This window comes from Equus przewalskii, chromosome 17 (assembly GCF_037783145.1).
Source record: "Equus przewalskii isolate Varuska chromosome 17, EquPr2, whole genome shotgun sequence".
Lineage (NCBI taxonomy): Eukaryota > Metazoa > Chordata > Mammalia > Perissodactyla > Equidae > Equus > Equus przewalskii.
The window spans coordinates 76,236,895-76,260,882 of record NC_091847.1 but is presented as its reverse complement, the minus strand read 5'-3'; the positions used below and the strand labels follow the sequence as shown (position 1 = coordinate 76,260,882).

General features: G+C 45.8%; 1 protein-coding gene across 5 annotated transcripts in view; it reads right to left on the bottom strand.

The window, feature by feature from the left end:
* Positions 1-23,988, bottom strand: part of KIAA2012 (KIAA2012 ortholog) — a 108,132-nt gene that overhangs the window by 11,892 nt on the left and 72,252 nt on the right. For all 5 annotated transcript variants that reach the window (XM_070580749.1, XM_070580750.1, XM_070580751.1 and 2 more), the window contains 2 exons: positions 21,848-21,985; positions 13,258-13,330 (listed from right to left, as the gene is read on the bottom strand). In XM_070580749.1, coding sequence (XP_070436850.1) covers positions 13,258-13,330; positions 21,848-21,985 — 211 coding nt within the window. The remainder of the gene's footprint in view (positions 1-13,257; positions 13,331-21,847; positions 21,986-23,988) is intronic.

The window sequence follows — 23,988 nt, the reverse complement described above, 5'->3', positions numbered from 1 at the left end:
ATAACATGAGATGGTCCCAGATGTGGGAAAATGTCTACCTCGTTTTCAGTGGAAAGCAAATTAGCACAATGAGGTATGTTATCCCCGGGAAATGAGCAAATGCTGCAGAAACCAGTGCTGGCACATGGCAAGTGATACTAAATTAGTAAGACCCTTTGGGAAAGTGATATGACAGTATGTATCAAGAAACAGAAAAATGTTCTAGTCTTTGATCAGGAACCTCAACTCCTGGGTATTTATCATAAGGAGATAATTCAAAAGAAGAAAGAAGCTTTTTGTACAAAGTTATTACAACATTATTATTAATAATGAAAAATTTGATGCAGCCAGATATGGGAGATTGGGGAAGTAATTTATGATGCGCTAATTTGACATTTAGAATTATGGTTAAAAAGATAAATAAGCAATATGGAAAATATGATATAATGACAAGTAAAAATGTAAACTATAGTATAATACGTTAAAACTCTATAAAATATGTATGTAGATGAATGAACACTGGAAGAGAAAACAGAAAAAGGAGATAATATGTTAGATTGGGAGGTTTGTGTGTGTTTAAATTTTTTCTTAAAACCCTAGTGTGTTTATAACATTGAAAAGAAAACTGCTTTGAAAAAACAAATGTTCCCCTCTGAAGAGGGCTTACGCAGGCGGCATGGCCGGCACTCTCCACCAGGTGCTCTGAGGACCACATCGGAGGCTCTTTTAGAAGGAGAAGAAGCCCCAGGCTAAGGCTTCGTATTGGACTATGCCACCTTTTATTTTAGTTACTTTATAACAATTTTTAATTACGGAAGGTATATTTCATTGCAGAAAATTTGGAAAACACAAGCATAAAGAAGAAAACAACCCCCTCACAATCAACACATCATTATCAGAATGACTAAAAAGACTGACTATACTAAGAGTTGACAAGGATGCAGAGAAACTGGAATTCTTGTTACTGCTGGTTGGAATGTAAAATGGTACAATGGTTTCCACTTAGGAAAATTGTTTGACAGTTTCTTAAAAAATTGAATATTATAAACACCATATCATTCAACCATTACACTTCTAGGTATTTTACTCAGGAGAAATGAAAGCGTATGTCCTTATAAGCAGTTGTACACAAGTGTTCATAGCAGCTTTATATGTGAGAGTCAAAAACTTGAAACAGCCCACATGTCCGTCAACAGGTGAATGGATAAACAAACTAGTAGGTACGTACAATGCAATACATACAAAACTGCTCAGCAGTAAGTAGAAAGAAAGTATTGATACACTCAACAACATGGAAGAATCTCAAAAGAATTATGTGGAGTGAAAGAAACCAGACAAAGGGTACATATGATATGATTCCATTTATCTAAAATTCTAGAAAATGTAAAGTAACTTGCAGTGACAGAAAGCAGAGCAGTGGTTGTCTGGGGACGGGGGAGGCTGGAGTTGGGGGAGGCACGAGGAGCGTTGGGAAGGTGACTGTTTCCTCCTGAGTGTGGTGGTGGTTTCACGGCTATATACGTATGTTGAGACTCACCTAATCACAGGGAAGAAAATTGTAACTATGTGCTGATGGATGTTAACTAACCTTATTGTGGTAATCATTCGCAACATATACATATATCAAATCATTATGTTGTACACCTTAAACCAATACAATGCTATCTGTCAATTATATGTCCATAAAACTGGAGAAAAACCTCTAAATCATAGCAATGTTTAATGTCTCAATGAAAGAAAATTGTTGGCTGAATAATTTTCTATTCTACCAAATAGTTATACATAATTAAAATCTAAGAAAAAGTGAAGTTGATTATATTAAAATCTTTACAGAAAAAATAGTAATATTTAACATTCAAAAAAATGTATTTAATGGTACAATTTAAATAGGTACAATTTATCATGTGCCAATAACCCCTCGATAAGGCTGCTTTAAAAAACTTAACAAAGAATATATGAATACAAACGAAGTGCCTAAAACAGTGCTGGCACCTGGTAAAAACAAACAACAATAATAACCAAAAAACCTTCACCCATTCTCACTCTACTCACATACAACCTCTGCAAATATTTTAACATGTGTAAGTCCATGCATGTATAATAAATATACACCCATATTTTAATGGAATTGATAATATAATATATACATAATTTTAATCTACATTTATGTTATTAGAATTTCCCATATAATTAAATATTCTTAAAAATTATTTTAATAACAGACAGCATTTCATCATACGGATGTACCATAACTAACTTAACCAAACATGTAACCTTTTTTCTTTTTAGTTTTCATATCGTGTTATTTTTTAACTTTTAAAATTCAAATTGTTTCAAATTTTTTGTAAAGAACTTTGCATAGCATATTCTTGAAAGGAACGTTTTTGGCTATTAAAAGACTTACTCTTTGTCCTCATCTGTGATTATCGAAGAATGTATAGTCTTTAAGGCACAATGTCTGCTGCCAAATTGTTCCCTAGGAAATTTGTACCAATTTACACTCCGAGGACATGATCATTCCTTCCTTCCCTTATCATGTGTTTATGAAATACTGACTACGTGCCAGCCATTGTGTTAGGTGTGGGAACATAGTGGTGAGTGGGATGGACACACTCTGGTCTCAGGGAGGTTAAATTTTAGTGGGGAAGATGAATATTACCACAAAATGAAACAAAACAAAAAATAAAAAACTTTTTGAAAGGAAGACTCTAATATTCAATCCCTATTTCTCTCTTTCTCTTTGAGCAGTAGGTTCTTGCATGAAGTAATTTTTCCTTAATTTTCTTTGTTTGAAAGTATTATAATTTAAAGAATGAACTCACCTGTTGTCTCACCGTCATCATTCCCTTAGGACTACAGTTAAGCCATTTTTCAGGGTTCCCTCATCGTCCACACTGGGCCCCCGCCCGAGCCTCTTTGCAGCTTGGGTCCCCTCTGCCATCCCCAAACGTCAAGGGGGTGTCCACTGTCTCACACTTCAACCTCTAGACTCTTCAGTGCGGACAGAATTGTTAATGTGCACATGGTGGTTGAGGAAACTGGGAGGGTCCATTGGTCCTTGGAATTTATTTTGTCTTAGATCATATGTAAAATTAACAGTGGGAGCTGATTTAAGCATTTTTGTGATAAGGGGAATTCTGTGAGGGTTTCTTTCCCTGACAATGAGACAGCCCAGGCAAAACTGTCTCAGTGAAGACATTCGCTCCTCTTCACAGCTATTTTGAACTCTAGGACAGGGCACCACAGGACCAGCAGAGGGCGCGTTTGTATTGACCAAAAGCTGAGGTTCTATACTGGTGTAAACTCACCATTTTGATTAGAATTGAAACCCTGTCAGTTCTGGGATGTGGAGCATAGAAGGGTGATTTTCTTTTTCTCTAGTAAGATAACCTGATACTTAGGAAGTATTGGAATAAACTAAGGCAGTACTTTGAGTAATATCTTACAACTTTTAACTGCTTTAAAAAAATCTGTAAAATATTTTAGGAACGGAGAGTATAGAAAAAATTACTATATTACCCATTTGCTTACCACCTAGCTTTGTGAAATCTTAACATTTTACTGTACTTAATTCACGTTTTTTCTAAAGAAATAACACATTTCAGATACAGTCCAAGACTTCGTTGTATCACATACAATCTCGTTTCCCTCAGTCTCTCCCCAGAGATAACTCTTCTCTTAAATTTGGTATTTATAAATTGGCTGGGTTCAGAACATGCTACCCCAAATCTGGCACCTTGGCAGACTGAGTATCTTAAGCCAAAGGAATCTGAGCAAGGGCAGGTGCAGGAAGGACTCTCTGACCTCCCCCTTCCTCCCTGAGGCAGGTTGTAAGACCCTCATCTGAGAGGTGTCCCCTGGAGGAAAGGGGCCTCCTCAGCTCTGAAGACAGAGGGACTCGGAGAGGAATCCCAAGGAACAGGCCTTGCTAAGTTTCCCCCAGTTTATTACCTTTAGCTCATACCCTTTTGTCCTATCACATTTTCCCACAACTTCCCACTCTTCATCAAGCCTAGTATAGAAATGCGCAGGCCTAACCATTTCTTTGTGTTTTCATTTCCTTATGAAGGCTCCTGTGTCACATAAAACTTACATTAAATAAATTCGTGTGCTTTTCTCCTGCTACTCTATCTTTGTTAATTTAATTTTCAGGCCCCGCAAGGGATCCTAAGAGGGTCGAGAAAAACCTTTTTCTTCTCCTACACGGTCCTCATGCATATTTTAATATCTTAACACACCTATAAGTAACATATAATATTATTTTACGTATTATAACTTTATATCAATATAATCATTTATATAACTTTTGCAACTTGCTTCATTTTGCTTAACGTTTTACTTTTGAGATTAATCCACGATAATACATGTAGTCTCCATTTATTTATTTTGAGGGGCTGTGCATTATTCCATTGTATAATTGTACCACAATTTATTGGTCCATTTTGCTGTTGATGGCTGTTTTGATTATTTCCAGTTTTCTGTGATTACAAACAATGCTGCAATGACCCTTCTTGAGTGAGTCACTATGCATCTATGAAAGAGTTTCTCTAAGATATACCTGGAATGGAATTTTTGGGTTGTAACAGGGTATATGTATCTTCAATTTGTTGGATATTTCCAAATTGCTCTGACTTTCTAAACTCCATATCCTCATCAATAATGGGTGTACAGACTTTTAAATTTTTGCTAAGCTGATATGTATGAAATGATATATCTTTTTGTTTTAGTTTGAACTTTCCTGATTGGCAGAAAAATGGTCATTTCTTTAGGTTTCCTCTTTCATTAATTGCCTGTTCGTGCCTTTTACCCATTTTTCATCTGGGTTGACTATCTTTTTCCTTCTCTATTTGTAGCAGTTCTTGCCGCATGTTGGATACTAACACTTTGTTGGTTATACACACTGCAGATATTGTCTTCTCCATTTTGTCTGTGGGTCACCACCACAGCATGGCCACCAGCGAGTGGTGTAGGTCTGCGCTCAGGAACTGAACCTGGGCTGCAAAGTGGAATGTGCCCAACTTGACTACTAGGCCGTGGGGCCTAAAGTAATTTTTGATATTTGGCTGGGCGAACTCTTCCTCTTTGTTTTTCTTCAAAGCTATATTGGCTATTTTTGGCCTCTCTTTATGAATTTTGGAATCAGCTTATCATGTTCCAACAAAAACCCTCTTGGGGATTTTTAAACATTGGAATTGCATTGAATTTATAGGTTAATTTAGGGAGAACTGTCATCTTTCTAACTTTGAACATTAAATACAGCATTATATAGAAAATTATTTTGATTCAGGTCTATTTTTATTTAATTTAATAAAATTTTATAATTTCTTAATGAAAGCTTCACATATCCTTTTTTAGATTTATTGCTAGTAAATATATATTAAATGTTATATTTAAAAATTACATTTGTCCTGCCTTCCTATATAAACTGTACCACTGGATAACTAAATAGTAGGAGAGGAAAAGGTTTTTTTGATAGGAATTTCCCAAGTAATATGTGAAGAAAGGATGACAGAATTTCAGTATCGCTGTTTTGCAACCTCTGATGAATTAATGGATCTGGTGCCGCTGGCATCATGAAGAGACAAGCAAACATGAAGTCTGCTGATGGAAGAACATGATGCCCTCCATGAAGTGGGCTTGCCCAAAGCAAAGCCAAACCGGCATCTGATCAAATGTAGATCCAAGTGCAAACTTTCAGGAAATATAGAAGGCAGAGAGACACGTTCCACCCACCACGAGGATGCCGTCAGCACAATCTGGACTGTGGGCAGCTTTACAGGGCACGTGACCCAATGTCCTCATAATAAACTAAGAGAGGGGGAAAAAGAAGAAATGGAGGGGAGCCTATAAATGACAGGAGACTTAAAGACCTATCAATCAACTGCAAACAGACTCTAAAACAGTTAGAATAATTATAATTAGAATGTTGAAAAAACTGATTGAATATTCAATTACATTGAAGGATAGTTCTGATTTTTAGGTGCAATAGTGGTATTACGGTTATGTCAAGCATCTTTTCTTGACCTTTAGAGAAGCATACTCGAGTGCATATGGGTAAAGTGAGATGAGCTGGAATTTGTTCCAGAACAAGACGGAAGGGAGGAAGGGCTTGGGGATGCAGGTGAACCACATGGGCAGGAGGCGGGTGCGTGGGTTCAGGGGCTCTTCTGTCTGCCTTTGTTTGTGTTCAGGGTTTCCCATAATAACAATGATTTGAAAACTGTATTGTATATTGTGCTTTATGTTTTGAAACTATTTTTTTCCACAATCAATTTTTATGTATTGATCTCTATTTACTTATCTTGCTGAATTTTTTTGTTTGTCTTTTAATGGTTTGTCTTTTAATAGCTTGTCTCTAGCGGGCCTCGAAGTTTCCACATAAGTAGTCCTGTCGTCTGGGAGTGATGACAAGGTCATTTCCTCCTTTCTATCCTTCTCCCTTTCCTTCCCGAGCTTTCCCTCCAGGGCTGGTACAGTGTCGACATGGAAGTGAGGACAGAGGGCGTCCGCACCTAGTCTTGTCTCTAAAGAGAACGCTTCTGCAGTTCCACTGCTCGAGTGTGGGGTTTCCTGCAGGTTTTGGGTAGATACTCTTCATCAAAGTCAGGAAGTCCGCTTCTACTCTTAGTTTGATCATTTTAAAGCATGAATGAGTGAATTTTATCAATTTACTTTTCCTTTTGCATCTATTGAGATGATCCTAAGGTTTTTCCCCTTTAACCTCTTGATGTGAGTTACAAATAAACAGATTTTCAACGTTAGACCATCTATGAATTCCTGGGATAAACCGCGTTCAGTCACGGTATATAAATAAATAAATATATATATTTGAATATAAGCTTAAGGATTTGATTGCTAATATTTTATTTAGGAATTCTGCATCTTTGATGGTAACTCAGTTTGGTCCATAAATTCCCTTTCTTTTCTTGTCCTTGTCTCTAGTTTCAACTGCTTTTTCGTTTTGACGAATTGGAGTGTCAAGTTAGAAATGAGCTTTACTTCCCGGAAGGGGAGGAGAACATTGAGGAGCAGGGGCAGCAGCCGTGTCCTGGGATTCTGGAGGCTTCCCTGGGTTTCTATCCCTGGCTGAGCGGGGTGAGCCAGAAACTTTCTTAAGGCTGCGCTCAAGGCCCACTGTGGAGGAGAATGTGAAATACCTTCCAGAAGAAAAGATAAAGCAGTGACCGAGCATGCAGCTCATCCAGGCTGCTGAGCGCCGCAGACCATGCTGAGCCCCTGCAGCTCCGCGCACACTCGGCCGCCCGTCTGCCCCGCTGTGGGGAGACCCGCAGCACCGGGGACTCCTCGTGGCTCCACGTGGTCTGGCCGTCTGTGCACCAGGTCCTGCTCGCGCGGTTTATTCCCGGGCCGGGTGGCCCCTGAGGAAGGGCCTTCGAAACCAAACTGAAGGGAACTCAACACCCCAAACACTGAGGAGACCCTGGGTACCTTGGTTTTAATAATTGGCTGCATTTTGCATAATTCTCTTGACTTCTAGACCTCAGGCTCTCTCATTTATAATATAAAAGACCTTTTAGAGATCCTAAATCTCCAAGATTCATGCTGGCTTTAAAAAAAAAATGCTGCCATCATTTTGTGGTGTTGCCCCAACTTCGTAACTATTTCCTAATCAGAAACACATGGATGGCGTTACAACTCTTAAAAGAGCCAGACAAACCCGGGCTCGTGTCTCAGCTCCTCCACTTACTGCTATGTGACCTCGGGCTAGTTACCTCACCTCTCTGCACCTTGTTTTCCTCGTCTGAGAAACAAGGATAATGCATTTTACCTCATAAGGTTGTGGGGAGGATAAAATGAGACAAACGCACAAAAAGAACCTAGCGTGGCGTCTTGCTTCAGAGTAAGCGCCAAAAATTCCTTCCCTTTTCTCCACCCGAGGGACTGTGTGTGGAAAACCAGCCACAGGAGAACCTCTATAAAGTGAAAAGGGTAAACTGTCGGTGGCACTTCAGGGTGTTTCCCATCTGCCTGCCTCCCCACTTTTAGTCCAAGTCTGTTTTGCAGAGTTTTGGACCTTCTGGCTCGGCAAGTCTTCACTGGGCCCGGAATCCACAGGAGGCCCCAGCGTGGAGCCTCACAAGCTGCCCCAGAGGGACAAAGAAGAGACTAGAAGATGCGCCGGGAGAAGGGACCAGAGGGGAGGTGGCCTGGAGACGTCTGTAGGGGTCACAGCAGCGGGCGGCTGACTTCACGCTGCGGCCCAGTGAGGGCAGGCTGCTCCTGACCCCAGGGGCAGCAACCGCAAGACATTTGGTCCCTTCCTCTCCTCCCCCATTTGCCACACTTTCTTTCTTTCTTTTTCTCTTGCTGAGGAAGATTCGCCCTGAGCTAACATCCGTGCCAGTCTTCCTCTACTTTGTACATGGGACGCCTCCAGAGCGTGGCTGAGCGGAGCAGGTCCGTACCTGGGATGCGAACCCATGAATCCGGGCCACCGAAGTGGAGCACGTGGAACTTTAACCACTTGCCCACAGGGCCGGCCCCTTTCTTTCTTTTTTAAAATACCTGCCTGAAGAGTCTCTGCGTTCAGATTTCTCTGCTTTATGTGTGTGGTGGAGCATTTCTTCTCCATTTCACCGGCCTTCCGTTTTCTCTCCATCTGCCTGCTGCAGGGTTGGCAGACGCTCCTTTTGATAACTGTTAACAGCCAGGAGACTCAATGTCTACAGATGGTCTGGGGAGGTCAGTCAGATCTGGAGCCTTCCCACTGCCCAACTCTTTGACCAGGGACATGTTACTTAAGCTCTCTGGGCCTCAATCTTCTCATCTGGTAAATGGAGATAATACGAGCTCTTTCTTTTGTAAAAGTTAAATGAAACAATTTATGGAAAATGCTTAACTAGTGCCCGGCACACAGTGAGAGAGAACTGGGCCTGCTGTCCAGATGCCTTCATACGAACTGGTGAATGCACTCTGGGTTCAGGACACTCCTTCCTCCCTGTCAGGGACACCTCCTCCAGGGAGCCCTCCCTGACTTCTCCCCATCCCCTGATGCCAGTCTGGATCAGGTGTCCTTCCTCTGTTCTCTCAGAGCAGGGAACACACGGAACACACAGATGGTTGGAACCATCTGTGCATGTGTCTGGCTCCTTTGCTAAAGTGGGAGCTCCATAAGGAGTGTGTCTGATCCAACCGCAGAGGGCCTGGCACTTCGTGGGGGATCAGCAAATGTTTGCGAAGTAAATGAAGAGCTTTCCATCACTGCAGTCAGCCGCTGAAGACCTAGGAAGGCCCGGACCTGGGGCCTGAACCCTGGTGCTCGCACAGTGCTAACACAGGGTTCTGCTCTTCCCCTAAACGGAAACAATTCCGAGCTCGCTGAACCACAGAAAAGGAGAAGTAGAGACTGGAAGGTCAATTCTGTTATTTTCAGATGAGGAAGGGGAAGCCTAGAGAGGCCGAGGGGTGAGGCCGCGTGCCAGTGCAGGAGGACCGTGGTGAAGCCAGGGTTCGCATTCTTGACCTGCTGGGCTCTCACGCACCGGCTGTGGCGGCTGAGCCAGGGCCCACGTACAGCACAGGGGCTGCTGGTCCCCTCCAGACTCTCTTGGTCAGCGTCTGGTGACCCAACGGGGGCTGGGTGGCAGCAGAGCTTCATGTGGGATGTAGGAAATGGCGGCTGGCCTTCCCTGGGAGCAGGTGTGGTGGGAGGAGCTGGGGAAGGAGGCCCAGCCGCGTCCTGGCTCTGCTGCCGCTCCCTGTACCAGCCTGGGTGCGTCACAGCGGCAGAGAGCACGAGGGGGACGGGGCCCTAGCTCATCCCACCCAACCCTCTGGGTTTATAGAAAAGGAAACCGTGGCCAGAGACGCGATGTGCCCTGGACGGCAGACCTAATCAAGGGCAGGGCTGGTGACTGAATGCGCGTCTTTTGAAGCCTGTTTGAAGTCCTTTATTTTGGTCCTTGTTAGAACAGTTGTACCAGCATCCTAACTACCACACATCCATCTCTTGAATAAAGCAGTAACCCTCTGAGCCTTTTTTCCTGGCAGAAGAGAAATGGCTCATTGGTTTCTAAGTGTTCCTGTAAGACCTGCCTTTTGTTTCCCCCCCCCATTGTTTCAGGCCACTCATTAGGGCTCCCTGCACTTGACACAGGGCTCCCTAAATCTCTCACTCCTCTTAAGAATATCTTAAGTTCTGCCGCATTCCAAGCGGTTGTGTCACTGTTGTGACGTAACCTTCCATCGAATGCAGAGGCTGGTGGGCTGCTTTGTTCAGACTGGGTCTGCTGCCCCCACCTGCGCTGGAGCAAAAGACTGCCTCACACAGAGGACTCCGTCGGTCCCCCAAGAGCAAGCCCTCTTGCCGCTGAGACTGACTTGGAAAGTAAAGAAGGCATCATGTTGCAACTTGGAACAAGTCTCTCCTGACCAGTTACAAACTATGGCTGCTAAGCTTGAGGTTTTTGAGGAACAGACTGATACTTAACCTCCGGTGAGCACTTACTCTGTGCCAGGCACTCTCACAAGCACCTTTCACATATTACCTCCTTTATGTCACAGCCACCCCACGGGATAAGGACAGTTAGTGTCCCCATGTTACAGTGAAGAAACGGTGCCCAGAGAAGTTCAGTAACTCACTCAAGGCCATGCAGTTAGTAAGGGGGGAGCCTGGTCTGGAACCCAGGGAATCAGACTTGATAATCGGGGCTCCTGATCTCTGTGAAGCTGCCTGAGCAGTGCCCTCCAATCCTCCCAGCCTCCTTATTTTTAAAGGAATAAGTTAAATCAAGTCACTGCCCAATTCAGAGAAGTCATCCCAGAAGCAAGGCCAGGGCCATGGTTCTCAAAGTGTGGTCCTGGGACCACCAGCATCAGAGTCACCGGGGAACTTAGTAAAATTGCAAATTCTCTGACCTCAGCCCAGATCTAGTGAACCAGAAACTCGGGGAGAGGGGCCCGGAAGTCTTTATTTTAACAAGCCTTGCAGGTGGTTCTGAAGTTCGAGAACCATCGGCCTAGGAAATAAAAATTGAAATAAGAATTAAAGTTTTATTCTTTCTTTGGACTTTAGGGGTGGCGAAAGGGGTGGAAAGGAAAGTTCTGTGTTTAAAACAAGAGCCATTCCCCACCCCTTCTTCGATTTGGAGGTTGCCGATCTGACCTGTCTTGTGGAAACTTGTGTTCAGCACTCTCACCAAGTCCGAGACTCAGGACGCAGCAGGCTCACTGCTTGTAATCGACCACGAAGATCACTGCCTAATTTAGAGCAGGAAAAATCCTGACATCCAGCCGTAAGACCCCTGAGGGGGAAATTGATCCTTAAATGGTTAAAAAAATTTTTTTTGGCGCTCCCTCCTCTTTTTCCTTCAAAGATTTGAAATCCTTTTGAAACAGCAGTATTTATCATTCAGGACAGGCAAATGCCTTCTTCAGTTTTCTGCAGGCATGTTTCACTGCATTACAGACTGTCCGAATAGCCTGTGTGGAGCTCAGCCGGAGCCCGTCCCTCTGCCACGAGACAGGACATCTGTTCTGAGCACTTTGGCCATTGCTTAGATCTGGCGGTGTTCTGCGCTGCCTTCAACCTCCATTGCACCTGGTCCGGACCCCGGAGGCCCATCAGTGTTCACATCCTGCATAGGTGATTTACGACGTGGAAGATCTGAAGGCTGGAGCATGTTTCCCTGGCTGTTGTCACTCAGCTTTGAAAATGGAGGTGGCAGGAGACTTATGATAGCAGAAACCCTGCCTAAAAGCTTGGCCAAACCCAGAGATCGAGCTACCATAATATTTTATAGTCTGATATCCAGAAGCAGTGACATCTTTTTAAACGAGTATAAAAATTAATTATTTTTGTCTAGGATGTCAACAGAAAGAAGTAGTAAAAGATATAAACAGAAAAAGATCAAGTTTAGGGTGAAATCCCAAATCCATGACTTTGCGCATTTCTCTCCAGTGAGCTCTTGCGGTTTCCCTCACCCCATAGGGTCCGGAAGAAACAGGAAGAGTCATGGTGTCATTTCACAGACTGGTCATCTGCGACCACGAGAGGGTAGATATTCAAGCAGTGTGAATCCAAGTCAAGATTAATCTTCATTAGGGGGCTACCATACATGAATTACTCCATTTATTCCTCACGCAACCTCATGAGGGGAGCCCTGTTTTCACCCTCAGTTGAGGACACCCAGGCATGGAGAGGTGAAGGCAGAGGTTGTCCAGCTTCAGAGCTCGTGCCGTCCCCACAGTGACTCAGACCTGCTGACCTGCTCTGCTCGACCACAGAGGGGACCTCGTGTGAGTTAGAGAAAGGCGCCCAGGAGAAGAGCCAGGTAGGAAAAGAAGCCCCGTGGATGGCTCCCCCGGTGCTGGGGTGCACGGCTTAGGGAGCAGAGCACAGGCTGGGTTCCAGCCCCACCTGCTCTCTCTGCTGGACGCCTTTGTTGAGCAAACAACAAGCACAGTTCTGCTGTCTGGCTGGCCCTGCATCCGTCCTGAGGACACAAGAATCTCACACATCTGTTTCCACTCCCGCAAGAAGCAACGAGGATTAAGAACAGCTCTGCTGCCCGGGCCCAGCCCACTACAGCATCACGGGGCACACGGGGGCGCCCCCGGGGGAGAGCTGAGAGTCTAGTTCTGAGCTTGGGAATATTAACTACGCCCAGTATTTCCTAGAATCATCATCATTATCAAACGGAGCATAATTTTTGGAGGAAGGCAAACTCAAGCAGCTCTGGTCACCCTGAATTGTGGGTGAGAGGGACCGGATCTCTAAGGACGCTGTCCCCCTCTGCTGGAATATTACCCTCTAGGCAGGGAAACCTGTCCTCCCCCACCTGCACAGCCAAGCCCCCATGAAGGCAGGGGGAACACAGAGGTGGAGGTGTCTGTGGGGCCTTTCGTAATGCCCCCAAAGTCTCCACTCTCTTTCACCATCTGCAGCCTCTGGCAGGAAAGAAATGTTTCAATAAATCCAAGGACCTAGCGCCACTTGTCAGGCCACGCCGAGGTGGCGTCCCCCACAGCAGGACCAGACCTCCAGCTAGAATATACAGCCATGCACTGGGGGGCTTTGGGGAGAAGAAGAGGAAGAAGAAAAAATCCAAGGACATAAAGGCATGTTATTACCCTCTGGCTTGTGATGCACTGAAAACATACGGGAGTCTGAACTCAGCACTTGGTTTGTGTCCTGACTCCAACCCAGGGCCTGCAAGCAAATGGACGAGTCCTTCCCCTCTGCCATCTTTGAGCAGTGTCAGGTTCATCCGACCGATAGCGCGGTAAGGTCATGAAACCCAGCCCAGCTCTCTCTACCTTGGGTGTCTTGATAATCTTCTCTGAGGGGTCCTCCTGGTTCTTCCTGAGAATCCAGTTCCTCTCCACTTTCCTGTTAGGTTAACACACAACAAAAGATGCGTGAGACAAAATAAATGCAAACACTCCCGTGTCCGTGCCCTTTGGTAAAAGAGAATCCAGTTTTCTCAGTTGTTTCTTCCCTTTCTTTGTCAACATATTTTAACTGAAGTGTCCAGGAAGTCTGCTCCCCGTGGGAACTGCCCTAGAGAGCCGGGCGGGGTGGCCGTGGCGCTGGGCCCTGCTAGGTTCTCAGCTGGACTTCTCCCTCGCGGGAGGCTTGTCCATCCCTCTGCGCAGGGCTGGATGCCTGGCGCACGTGGGTGTTAACTAGGGGTGGGGAGAAGAGTGTCAGAGGTGAAGGCCAACTGGTGGAAGGAAGCGTGGTGTCGGGGGTCTTGAGGGAGACCTGTGCACGAGACAGAGGCAGAATAGTGGGAAGGGTGGGGAGGAGCCAGACCCCCAAGACCTTGAAGGGGTCTTTATCTTGAGAACAAATGGAAGACACTGAGGCTTCAGAGCAGGGGAGCAAAAGGGTTAGACTGGCCTTTGTGGGGTTTCCAGGGTTACCTCAAATTGGGTTTTTTATCACATTTAATCCCCTCTTCCTTCCTTCTCTGAGTCACACACACTGCGTGCAATCCCCCCGCCCAGACAGCTCCACCGCAGTGGTTCTCAACCCAGCTGCACATCAGACTTTTCTGTGGGGCTCTAAAAAAATGATTCCCAGGGCCCAACCCTGAGCATTAAGTTTAGACTTTCTGGAGGTGGGGCATTTTTAGGGCTTCGTGGTTATTCCACTATGCAGCCAGGCCTGAGAATCACTGATTGTCTCTAGGGCGTTGGAAGAGCAGCTCTTTAGAAGCCAAAGAGACGTGGCAGGTGGAGTCAGTGACCAAGTAAAGCCCGCGTCTGATGCAGCCAGCTCTTGATCTTTGTCACCGGGATCTCTGCTGAATGCACAGCTTCACTGCAGCCGTGGGAATGCGACAGGGCGGGCCCTGGGACTGAAGCTCCTCACCCTTTAGTGACAATCAGTTTTCCACTTTATTACCAAATACCCAGGCTGCTTTGGGAAGAGATAATTAATTATTTGCTAATTTGTTTGACATTCTCTTCTCACTTGATGGCTTTTTACCCTGCGTATTTCTCATGTGTTAGCTTAGTGTTTGTAGCTGGTGGGATGTTCTGACATAAAAAAGCGAGAGCAGGTATGTCATTTCCTTGCTTTTGCGTTTCTCATTTTGGAGACACAGCAGATTTGGCCTGGCGCAGTAAAAAAATTCATCCCTGAATCAATGAGAGATTTAAAAAAAATTATTGCAGGAAAAACCTGCCTCAGTCATATAAACTGCTAAGTTAGAGGACTAGAAAAGAGATAAATTAAAAAAAAATCCTGTTTATAAATCCTTTTATTCTAACAGGAAATTGGATTAAAAGGGAGAAACAAGCTTCCTCCCTTGGAAGAATTTCAAAGCCAAGAAAGATAAACCTTCAGTCTTAACAACATGCAGCTATGAGCCTTCAGGGGCAAGAAATGGTCTCGTTTCACAGACGGGGAGACAGAGGAGAGAGTGTGAGGGATTCGGAAAGAATTTTCTGATGCGTCCCTGTTAGAAAAAGAAAGTCTTAATTTGAAATTCTCTGTTGCTTAGAAAATTGCCAAAACAGCTATCATTTTTTACATAAATGAACACACACATGGGGCCAGCCTGGTGGTGTAGTGGTTAAGTTCGCACACTCTGCTTTGGTGGCCTGGGGTTTGTGGGTTCTGATCCTGGGCCTGGACCTACACACCGCTCATCAAGCCATGCTTTGGAGGCGTCCCACATACGAAATAGAGGAAGATGGGCACAGATGTTAGCTCAGGGCCAATCTTCCTCACAGACACACACACACACAAATGAACACACATGCGAGATGACTCACCCAAGGTCACTCATTGCAACAGATTGGAAACAACCTAAATTTCTCATTAACTGGGGACTCATCAAATAAATTATGATAATTCATCCAAAGGAATACTATGCAACTGTTAAAAATCATCTCTTTACTAGTTAACAAGGAAAAACCCCAAGATATATTAAGTGAAACAAAGTAAGACTGTGAACAATGTGCATAAAATGTTAAAGTGTGTATGAAATCTCTCTGTGTATGTATCTGTCCGTACTGGTGTATGTGCACACCACAGCTTGGGAAGGGCGCATAAGAACCTCACAACAGCGGTGTCCCCGGGGATGGGAACTGAGCAGCTGGGAGACATTCCCTTTTATACTTAAAATTTTTAAACGTCTGAGTATATTTTGGATTCAAAATTTGAGTTAAAAAACTAAAACTAAATAGAATGCTATCTGTCACTTTGAATATGAGTTACAAATACAATGACTAAACGAAGTGATTGAGAGGTAGTATTCTTGGCGAGGAAGCAGAACAGACTGAAGGATGAGCTCAAGTCCCGGCTCTGTTATTCTGGCTGCGGTCTTTGCTCATCATTGGTTCACGCAGCTTGGGGACAATTACTAGTGTCTGCAGCAGGGCTGGCTAGGGCAAAATTTGGTGTGGCTGCAGTGCACGGAGAGCGTGAATTAGAGACGGGCCACATCTTGCATGTTGCAGTTTGGAGTTTAAAAAAAATTGCATTTGTTATATTTTTCTATTTATAAAATAAATACATCTTTGATGCCGGGATTTAACCAGAAGGCCAATGGGGACGTGGTAAGGAATTTCAAGCAAACCAGGGATATGACTGAGCTGTATTAGAGAGAGCACTGGTGGCAGTGTGGTGTTACAGGGCTGGGGAGGGGAGAGTAACAAACACGCTGCATGCACGAGCTGCGGCACTGAGACCAGACATGACAGACAGTTGTCCGAGTGGCTGGGGTGCAGGTCCTGGAGTCAGACTGCCTGCGCTGCAGCCCCGGCTCCTACACCTCCTGTCTTATAGATCACGCGAGTCACGTAACCCCTGAGCCTCAGGATCTTCGACTGACAGGGGCCGGGCCAGGTGACTTAAGTTCTCATCTGTCCTTAGAACCTTCCACCGGTCCTGGCCTCTGCCCCCATGCACAGCACCCCACCTGAGCCTGGTCCTTCCAGGCCCACAGCGGGCTTCTGTAAGGAACGGCTGGGAGGATGGAGGAGCACGGGATGCAGGAGTCAGAAGTGGGGCTCCAGTCGGCTGAGAGCCAGCAGCAGGACCTATCACTGAGCCTCGGCCCCTCCATCTGTGAAACGGGAGTAACGATAAATACTGTACAGCGTTCTTGAAAGGCTTACTTAGGAAAATACATTCGGAAGTTCTGTGTAGCATACCGTGTAACACTCACATCTAAATGACTAATTGAGTACCTTCTAAACGATGGAAGAATATCACCATTTCATTTGAGAGTTTCAGCTTGAAGGTAGTACAACATTTCTTGTGTATTAATAATCCTTTTTCTTTAATAAAGAAAACCAATTTATGACGATCATAAGGTATTTTGTGTCATTAAGATTAAAATATATTAAAGATATTAAGATTAAAGTGAAATCTCTACTCCCCTCCCAGGAACCAAAGCCAGAGCACAGAAGCACACTTCAATTCTTCACAGGAGCAGAGCAGACAGACCTCACCGACACCCGGTGCTGTGGGTTTCGTGGCTTTGAGTCCTGGCTTCCCCTGCTGCCAGTCTGGGCAACACTCGTCAGCTCCTCCCACCGTCTCAGCTTCCTCACCTGTGCGTGGGGGCTGCACACTCACCAGGAAGGGGGTAGGGAAGATTGAATAGGGTTCACTCTGTGAGGGGCCAGCCCTTAGCAGAGATGGAGGAATGCTTGTTCCCGTCTCCCTTATGAATTGAATCCTTTACAGATGTGAACATTCTTTGAAAACTATTTCATGTAATTCCTGCCTCACTGTTGACATGAAGGTATGGAGGTCCCAGTATTATTATCCCCATTTTACTAATGAAAGGCAGAGCCCCAGAAGCGTTATAAGGTTACTCAGAGTTAGAGAAGACCCACAGCTTCCCAGCTATTGGCTTGATACTTCAATATTGATAATGTTCCACTTAATCTGGGCTTCTTTCTTTAAGAAATATAATAGACTCAATGAATCAATGCCTTGAATATTTTTCCTGGCAATATTGTTATTCAAGAGTCCTGGAATGTTTGCATCTCAAAACCTCCTCCCATCCCACCACAGCTCTCTGCTGGTGGTCAACAAAGCACGTTGAAAGGACTCCAGGCACTGGAACTTGTCTGCCCAGGGTCTGCTCCATCTTTGGATAGTCTTAAGCCAAACATTGTTTCCCTGTTACTTCCATCATTCAAATCCATGTTGTCCCTCCTCCAGGTGACCATAGGATGCAGTGGCACTGACTGTCATCCTCTGCTTGGTGGGACATGTCCACCCCACCTACACAAATAAACCTGGGGCTGGCCCCAAACCAGGGAGGGAGGCACTGCTCAAGTCTTTACCCGATTTCAGGCAGGTTCCTCTACCTCGAGTCCGAGGGCACCAAGTCGTAACCGCCTGCGTGATGGCTATGGGGGTGAGGCCTATTTCTCATTCTTCATATCTTCTGGGCATAACATATATACCCTTTGACGTCAATGTTGAGTATAAGCATATTGAGTTCTGTAGCTGGCATTAGGCATTATTGCTATTTTCTTCCCCACTACCACGACCTAACCCTGACAATTTATTAAAGTTCCTAGGAAAAAATCTCTAACCTAATTTATTCATCAACTACAATTTCTTTTTCAAAAATAGATTTTTAAAACACATGGTTCAATTTTTATTTGCTTATTTATTTTTGGTGAGGAAGATTGGCCCTGAGCTAACATTTGTTGCCAATCTTCCTCTTTTTGCTTAAAGAAGATTGTCGCTGAGCTAACAACATCTATGCCAATTTTCCTCTACTTTGTATGTGGGACACTGCCACAGCATGGCTTGATGAGCAGTGTGTATGTCCACACCCAGTATCCAAACCCTTGAACCTGGGGCCACTGAAGCAGAGTGTGTAAACTTAACCACTATGCCACTGGGCCAGCCCATCACATGGTTCAATTCTTATGTGAACCCAGATGTACTCTGGATCAATCACGTTTCCCCCGTCTAAGCTCAATAGAGATTATCCTATAAAGTGGGGTAACAGTGTTGTCTTCAGATTTATAACGAGGTTCTTACACTCGAGGAGGATTCCACTGTGACCACTGAGAAATGAATGAGTCTATCCCGTAGCGCCCTGGGCCTGCCTCAGCCACAACATCCTGCTGATACTATCTGTTTCTCTGTTTATCTCCCTCTCAGATTATAGGCTCTTTGGAAGGCCAAGGATGGAGGTGACTCGTCTCTGTATTCTGGGGGCCCAGCACAGTGTCTGACACACAGAGGATGCTCAATATATGTTGTCTGAAGGGAGCTGAACAGTCACTGGGAGAGAAAGAATTCATGCTGGCTCCACAGAATGCAGCTGGAAGTAGGGAGAGGGCAGAATCCTGTAGGGTCAGAAAATCTTCCTGCAGCAGACCGGATGAGTGCTCAGGAACAGAATTTTCTAGAAGGAGCTGTGCTGGCTGCTTAGTTAACATGTAAGCAGAGCTTCTGATTGGATGGGACTCAGTTGGGGTCTGCAGTGAAGCGTTACAGCAGATGGTTGGAATCATGGGCTCTGGAGCTGGGCTCCTAACTTTAAATCTTGTTTCTGCCACTTGCCACCTGTATGACGTTCGGGAGGTTACTTAACCTCTCGGGGCCTTAGTTTCCTCATCTGTGGAGTGGGACACTATTACCTACTTCTCAGGTTCGTTTTGTGAATTAAATGAGTTCTTGCATGGAGAACTTAGAGCAGAGCCTGGCACAGGGTAAGTGCTCAGTAAGGTTAGCAAGCGTGATTATTCCATCTCTGTCCATTCTCCTTTCTGCCTTGATTTTTCATCTCCTACCCTCGTACCCTGAAATGTGCCAGGCTTCCTCCATGCACCAGGCAAAAATGAACAAATTGCCCCGTGGATAGGCAGGAAATGAACAAATGAACTGCGTAGCATGAGTCGGTTTCTGTGCAGCTCCAGATGCGGAACACAGCCTGTGTGCCTTTCTCTGCTTGAACTCACCATCCTTTTCTCTACAGCCCTGAGATTTGTGTCTTTCTACAAGGCAATCTCTAAGAATCCAGGAGCTACCATGTCAGCAAGGAGAAGTTCTACCTAAGGAGAGCTGTTAACATTGAACATTTCCGAGAAAAGATGCGGTCTTTTGGGCAAGGACGGGCCTGGGAGTCAGTCGCCTGGCGTGTTCTGGGCAAGTCCCCTGTAGCGCGGACCGAGTCACCACTCCTGTGAGACTTGAAAAGGGTGGGCTGGAAAGTGGGCCTTAGGGATGGCAGTGCCTTTCCCTCTATAATATGATGCCAAAGTTGCTGAACAAAAATGTCACGCAAAAGCCTTGTGGACACTAAATACACAAAAAAATTATTGTAAAATTCCCCAGTCTGAATTCTGCAGTTTCTAGATGCTCCATAAATATCTTCTTATCTCATTTCCACAGCAATTATCACCTTTTAACATACTGTGCACGTTGCCTGGAGCAGGACAAGGATCTCAGTCTGTTTTGTTTGCTGATGAATCTCAAACGCCCAGCAAGTGCCAGACACATAGTAAGTGGTAGATGCCCGCTACGGGTTGAATGAATCAATAATGAAATGACGATGCTATCTCATCCCAGGAAGTACCAATCATAGTTCTTCAAGCCCTAAGGGAAGAACTAAGCTATTGCTAAGAAAAAAAGGATAGTTTCATTAATGTAAATGTTTTGGGCTGAATTGTGTTCCTTCAAAATTCTTATGTTTAAGTCCACCTCCAGGACCTCAGAATGTGACTGTATTTGGAGACAGGGTCTTTAAAGAGGTAAAATGAGGTCATTAGGTTTGGCCCTAATCCAATATACAGTATGATTGTACAAGAAGAGGAGATTCGGACACGGACACACAGAGGGAAGACCACGTGAAGACACGGAGAAGACAGCCATCTGTAAGCCCACGAGAAGGCCTCAGAAGAAATCAGCTTTGCCAACACCTCGATCTTGGACTTGTAGGCTCCAGAATTGTGGGAAAATAAATTTCTGTTGTTTAAGCCAGCCAGTCTGGGTAATCTGTTATGGCGGCCCTAGCAAAGGAATGCAATGAGTAATGAATCCAGGTAACTCTTTTGCACCCTTGGAGCAAACAGCTTTTGTTTTGCTGCCCAGAGTCATTCTCTCTTATTCTGGTTTGAAGCACCTGTTTTCCCTTTTGAGACACTCCTCCCCTGCCCGGGCTTAGTCCTTGTGGCTGCAGGCTGGGCCAGTCAGCGTATTCCATTCCCCCGGCCATGATGATTCGTCTGGGTATGGGCATGTGAGCCAAGTTGGGCCAATGAGATTAAGTTCTGGAATGATCTGGAAAAGAGAAGCCAGTGGCCATCTTTCCACCGTGGGGAAAGAGCCTATCTAAGCGGAAACAGAGGAAAGCAGAGCCCAGCCATGGAGAGAGACAGATCTGGGGCAAATCCATGACTCTCTTGATCAAAGCCCTACCTCGTAGCTGAGATTGGGGCAGCCCAGAGCAGATGTAAGCTGAGGACTCTGGATTAGCTGAGGTTAGGGGAGGGACCTTTACAACCTATGAAGTCCCTGCCGGTCTACAGCAGCAGGCAGCACCACCATCATGAACCCTGAAAGTACTTGGTTTCTCCTCCTCTCCTAGTCACTTCTTCTCAAGGCCCTGTGCTGTTGTCCTCCAGGGTAGTACAAAGGACCTGAGATCCTTCCATGCCAGGCCTTGCTTTCTTCCTGGCCAGTTTCTTTTAGGCTACGGTCCTTTATTCCAGTTCATTCAGCGCGGGTGGCGGAGGGGAAGGGGGCGCAAAGAATGAGTAGGAGGACAGCCCTATGACAGAGGGCTGTGGGATGAAGAGGAGGGTTAGTTTATGGAGCACTGAGCACCTTGCACATGCGTGGTGCTGTATTAGGTGCTGCTGCAGCGGGGGTGTTGCAAAGATGGACAAAGGACATCGCCACCGTGGGAACCTCAGCACCTTACCCAGGTATGAAGCTGAGCTGGGAGAGCGATCAACTCTTAGAGAACAGAACACAAGGTCAGACATCCCAAAGGGGATTCGCGGGTGACTTCTAAATAGTTAACTGAAGAACGAGGCTTCTCTACAGCAGGAATATCAGCTCCACCAATTACAGCGGTAAAGCAGTAACAATTATTTTAGCTACTGTCAAGGTGAAATGAATTGTATTTGCTTGTTTCATGGGGTGGTTCAAGGTTATCCTTTCTCCTCTCTGTTCCCTGTCCCCCACCACCCAAACCAGACACCCAACTGATTTGTCCCCGACGGCTAGCTGTGATTACTGTCCTAATTTGCTCTTTCTTCATCTGCTACAAACTGCTATTTTCTGTCCTTTCTGATAAAGCAGGAGCGCTGATGGACTTCTGAGGCTGGTTTTGCACCATGCGGAAGTGTATTAACCGGAATGCCTGTGTGCGTGTCTACAAAGCCCCTCGTCTTCCCAGTGTGAGATCACCTTCAGGAACGGCGTCATGTCGATGTGCAGTTTGCGCGTGTAAAATTCTCTTCTGTTTGAACACATCGGCCCTTTATTTATACAACTTTGAGGCTCTCCTGTCTTCTGAGCTGCTGCCTCCAAGGACTGCTGGGCTCCCTGTGAAGAGAAGCAGAAAGCCCAACTTTCATAGGAATGATATACAGTGTGACAAGAGCTAGTCCAAACCCCCAAATATTTATAGAAAGTCATTTTTCATCGTTGGAACACTAACAGTAACAGCTATTTTTACCAGTGAGGACACAGGGGACCCAGATGTGTAGAGAATAATCCGAGAGTGGTTGTTAATTCACACCTGGGGTCGGTGTAACGGGAAAGGGGATCGAGGGGCCTTGCTGTGTTCCAGGGTTGTAATCACTTTATTTGATCCTCACAACAACCCACAGGTACTGTTATTCCCATTTCACAGATGAGAACTGAAGGCTCTGGGAGGTTCAGCCACTTGCCCAAAGCCATGCAGCTGGTAAAGGCAGAGCTGAAATCATCGCCTGCCCGAGAATCCTTTTCTTTTCTTTTTTTTGAGGAAGGTTAGCCCTGAGCTAACTGCTGCCAATCCTCCTCTTTTTGCTGAGGAAGCCTGGCCCTGAGCTAACATCCGTGCCCATCTTCCTCTACTTTATACGTGGGACGCCTACCACAGCATGGCTTGCCAAGCGGTGCCATGTCCACACCCCGGATTCGAACCGGCGAACCCTGGGCTGCCGAAGTGGAACATGCGAACTTAACCACTGCGCCACCGGGCCGGCCCCCCAAGACTCCTTTTCTAATGAGACCTTTGTGATACTTCTGCAGCTTCCGTGAATGGTTATCAAATCTGCCTTGTGGCAAATAGAGTTATAGCAGGATTCCTGTTATTTCCAAACCTAAAATGTATGTAACGTGTTAGGAGGAGTGGTTTGAACAAACCCAGCAGGGAGGGAAGAAGAGGCTAATGGAGAAGGCTAGGAGGCCCCGGGCTCTCTGATCTTTCAGACCATGCTCTCTGCTGTCAACACAACAGACAACTGTGTCACGTTCCAGAGCACTACAGAGTTGGATCCAAAGTTGCTTTCCAGCCCATGCCCCACACTGCAACCTGGCTGATCTTTCCAAGATGCAAACTGGACCACACCATCCTCTGCTTACAGCCTTCAAAGGCCCTGCCCTCACCATGAAGGCCAACCCGCCTAAAAGGTTTACAAGACCCTTCTTGCCTGCCCCCAGACCATCTCTCCTGCCTCATTCAGTCATTCAACAAATATCTATTGAGTGCTTGTCCTACGCCCAACAGAGCGGATATAGCCATGCAAGTAGCAGACAGAAGTCTCCACTCTCATGAAAATCGCATGTCCATTCGACTGAAAGGAGAGAGATAATGAACCAGTAGGTGGAACACAAGTTATGTCCAAAGGTGATTCGTGATGTGGAGAAAAATCAAGCAGAGAGGGGAGTGAGGTGTAGCTGGGGATGGCAGTGGCAGCTGCAATTTTAAGCAGAGTGGTCAGGGATGACCCCACAGGAAAGCGATGTTTGAGCAAAGCTCTGAAGAAGGCGAGGGAAGGGCCATGGGGCTCTGTGCGGGAAGTGTTGATGTCGCTGTGGGAATGGCTAGTGCAAAGAGCTGCCACCGACACTGACCTTTGGGCCCCTGGAGCAAGGCCGTCACACATGCCCTTCCCCCTCCTGGGAACACGCTCCCCCTGCCAACTCCCTCATCCTTCTGGCTCGTCTGTGCCTCCCATGACCATCTCAGGGCACCGAGCACTTCCCGCCACTGCGCACGATGATGTTCATGCTTATGCAGCAACCCCCTCCCCGGCCCCCGGCTAAGCTCCATGAGGGCAGGAACCACCACTATCCCATCCCCATTGTAACAGCAGTGCCCGGCCCAGGGTCTGGAAATGAGCACACACTTGAAACACATTTGCTGAATAAACAATTAAGTGTCACATCGGAGGCGAGTGACTCGTTGCGGCCCACCTGAGTGAAAATGGGGTGCAGTGGGGACACTGCACAGGAAGCACGTCCTCTGTGCAGCACTGGCTCCACATTCTCAAAGGGCAGAGTTACTAGTTATTTTTCAGGCTGATTCGCTGGGGTTACGTACATTAGTGTGCCATGAG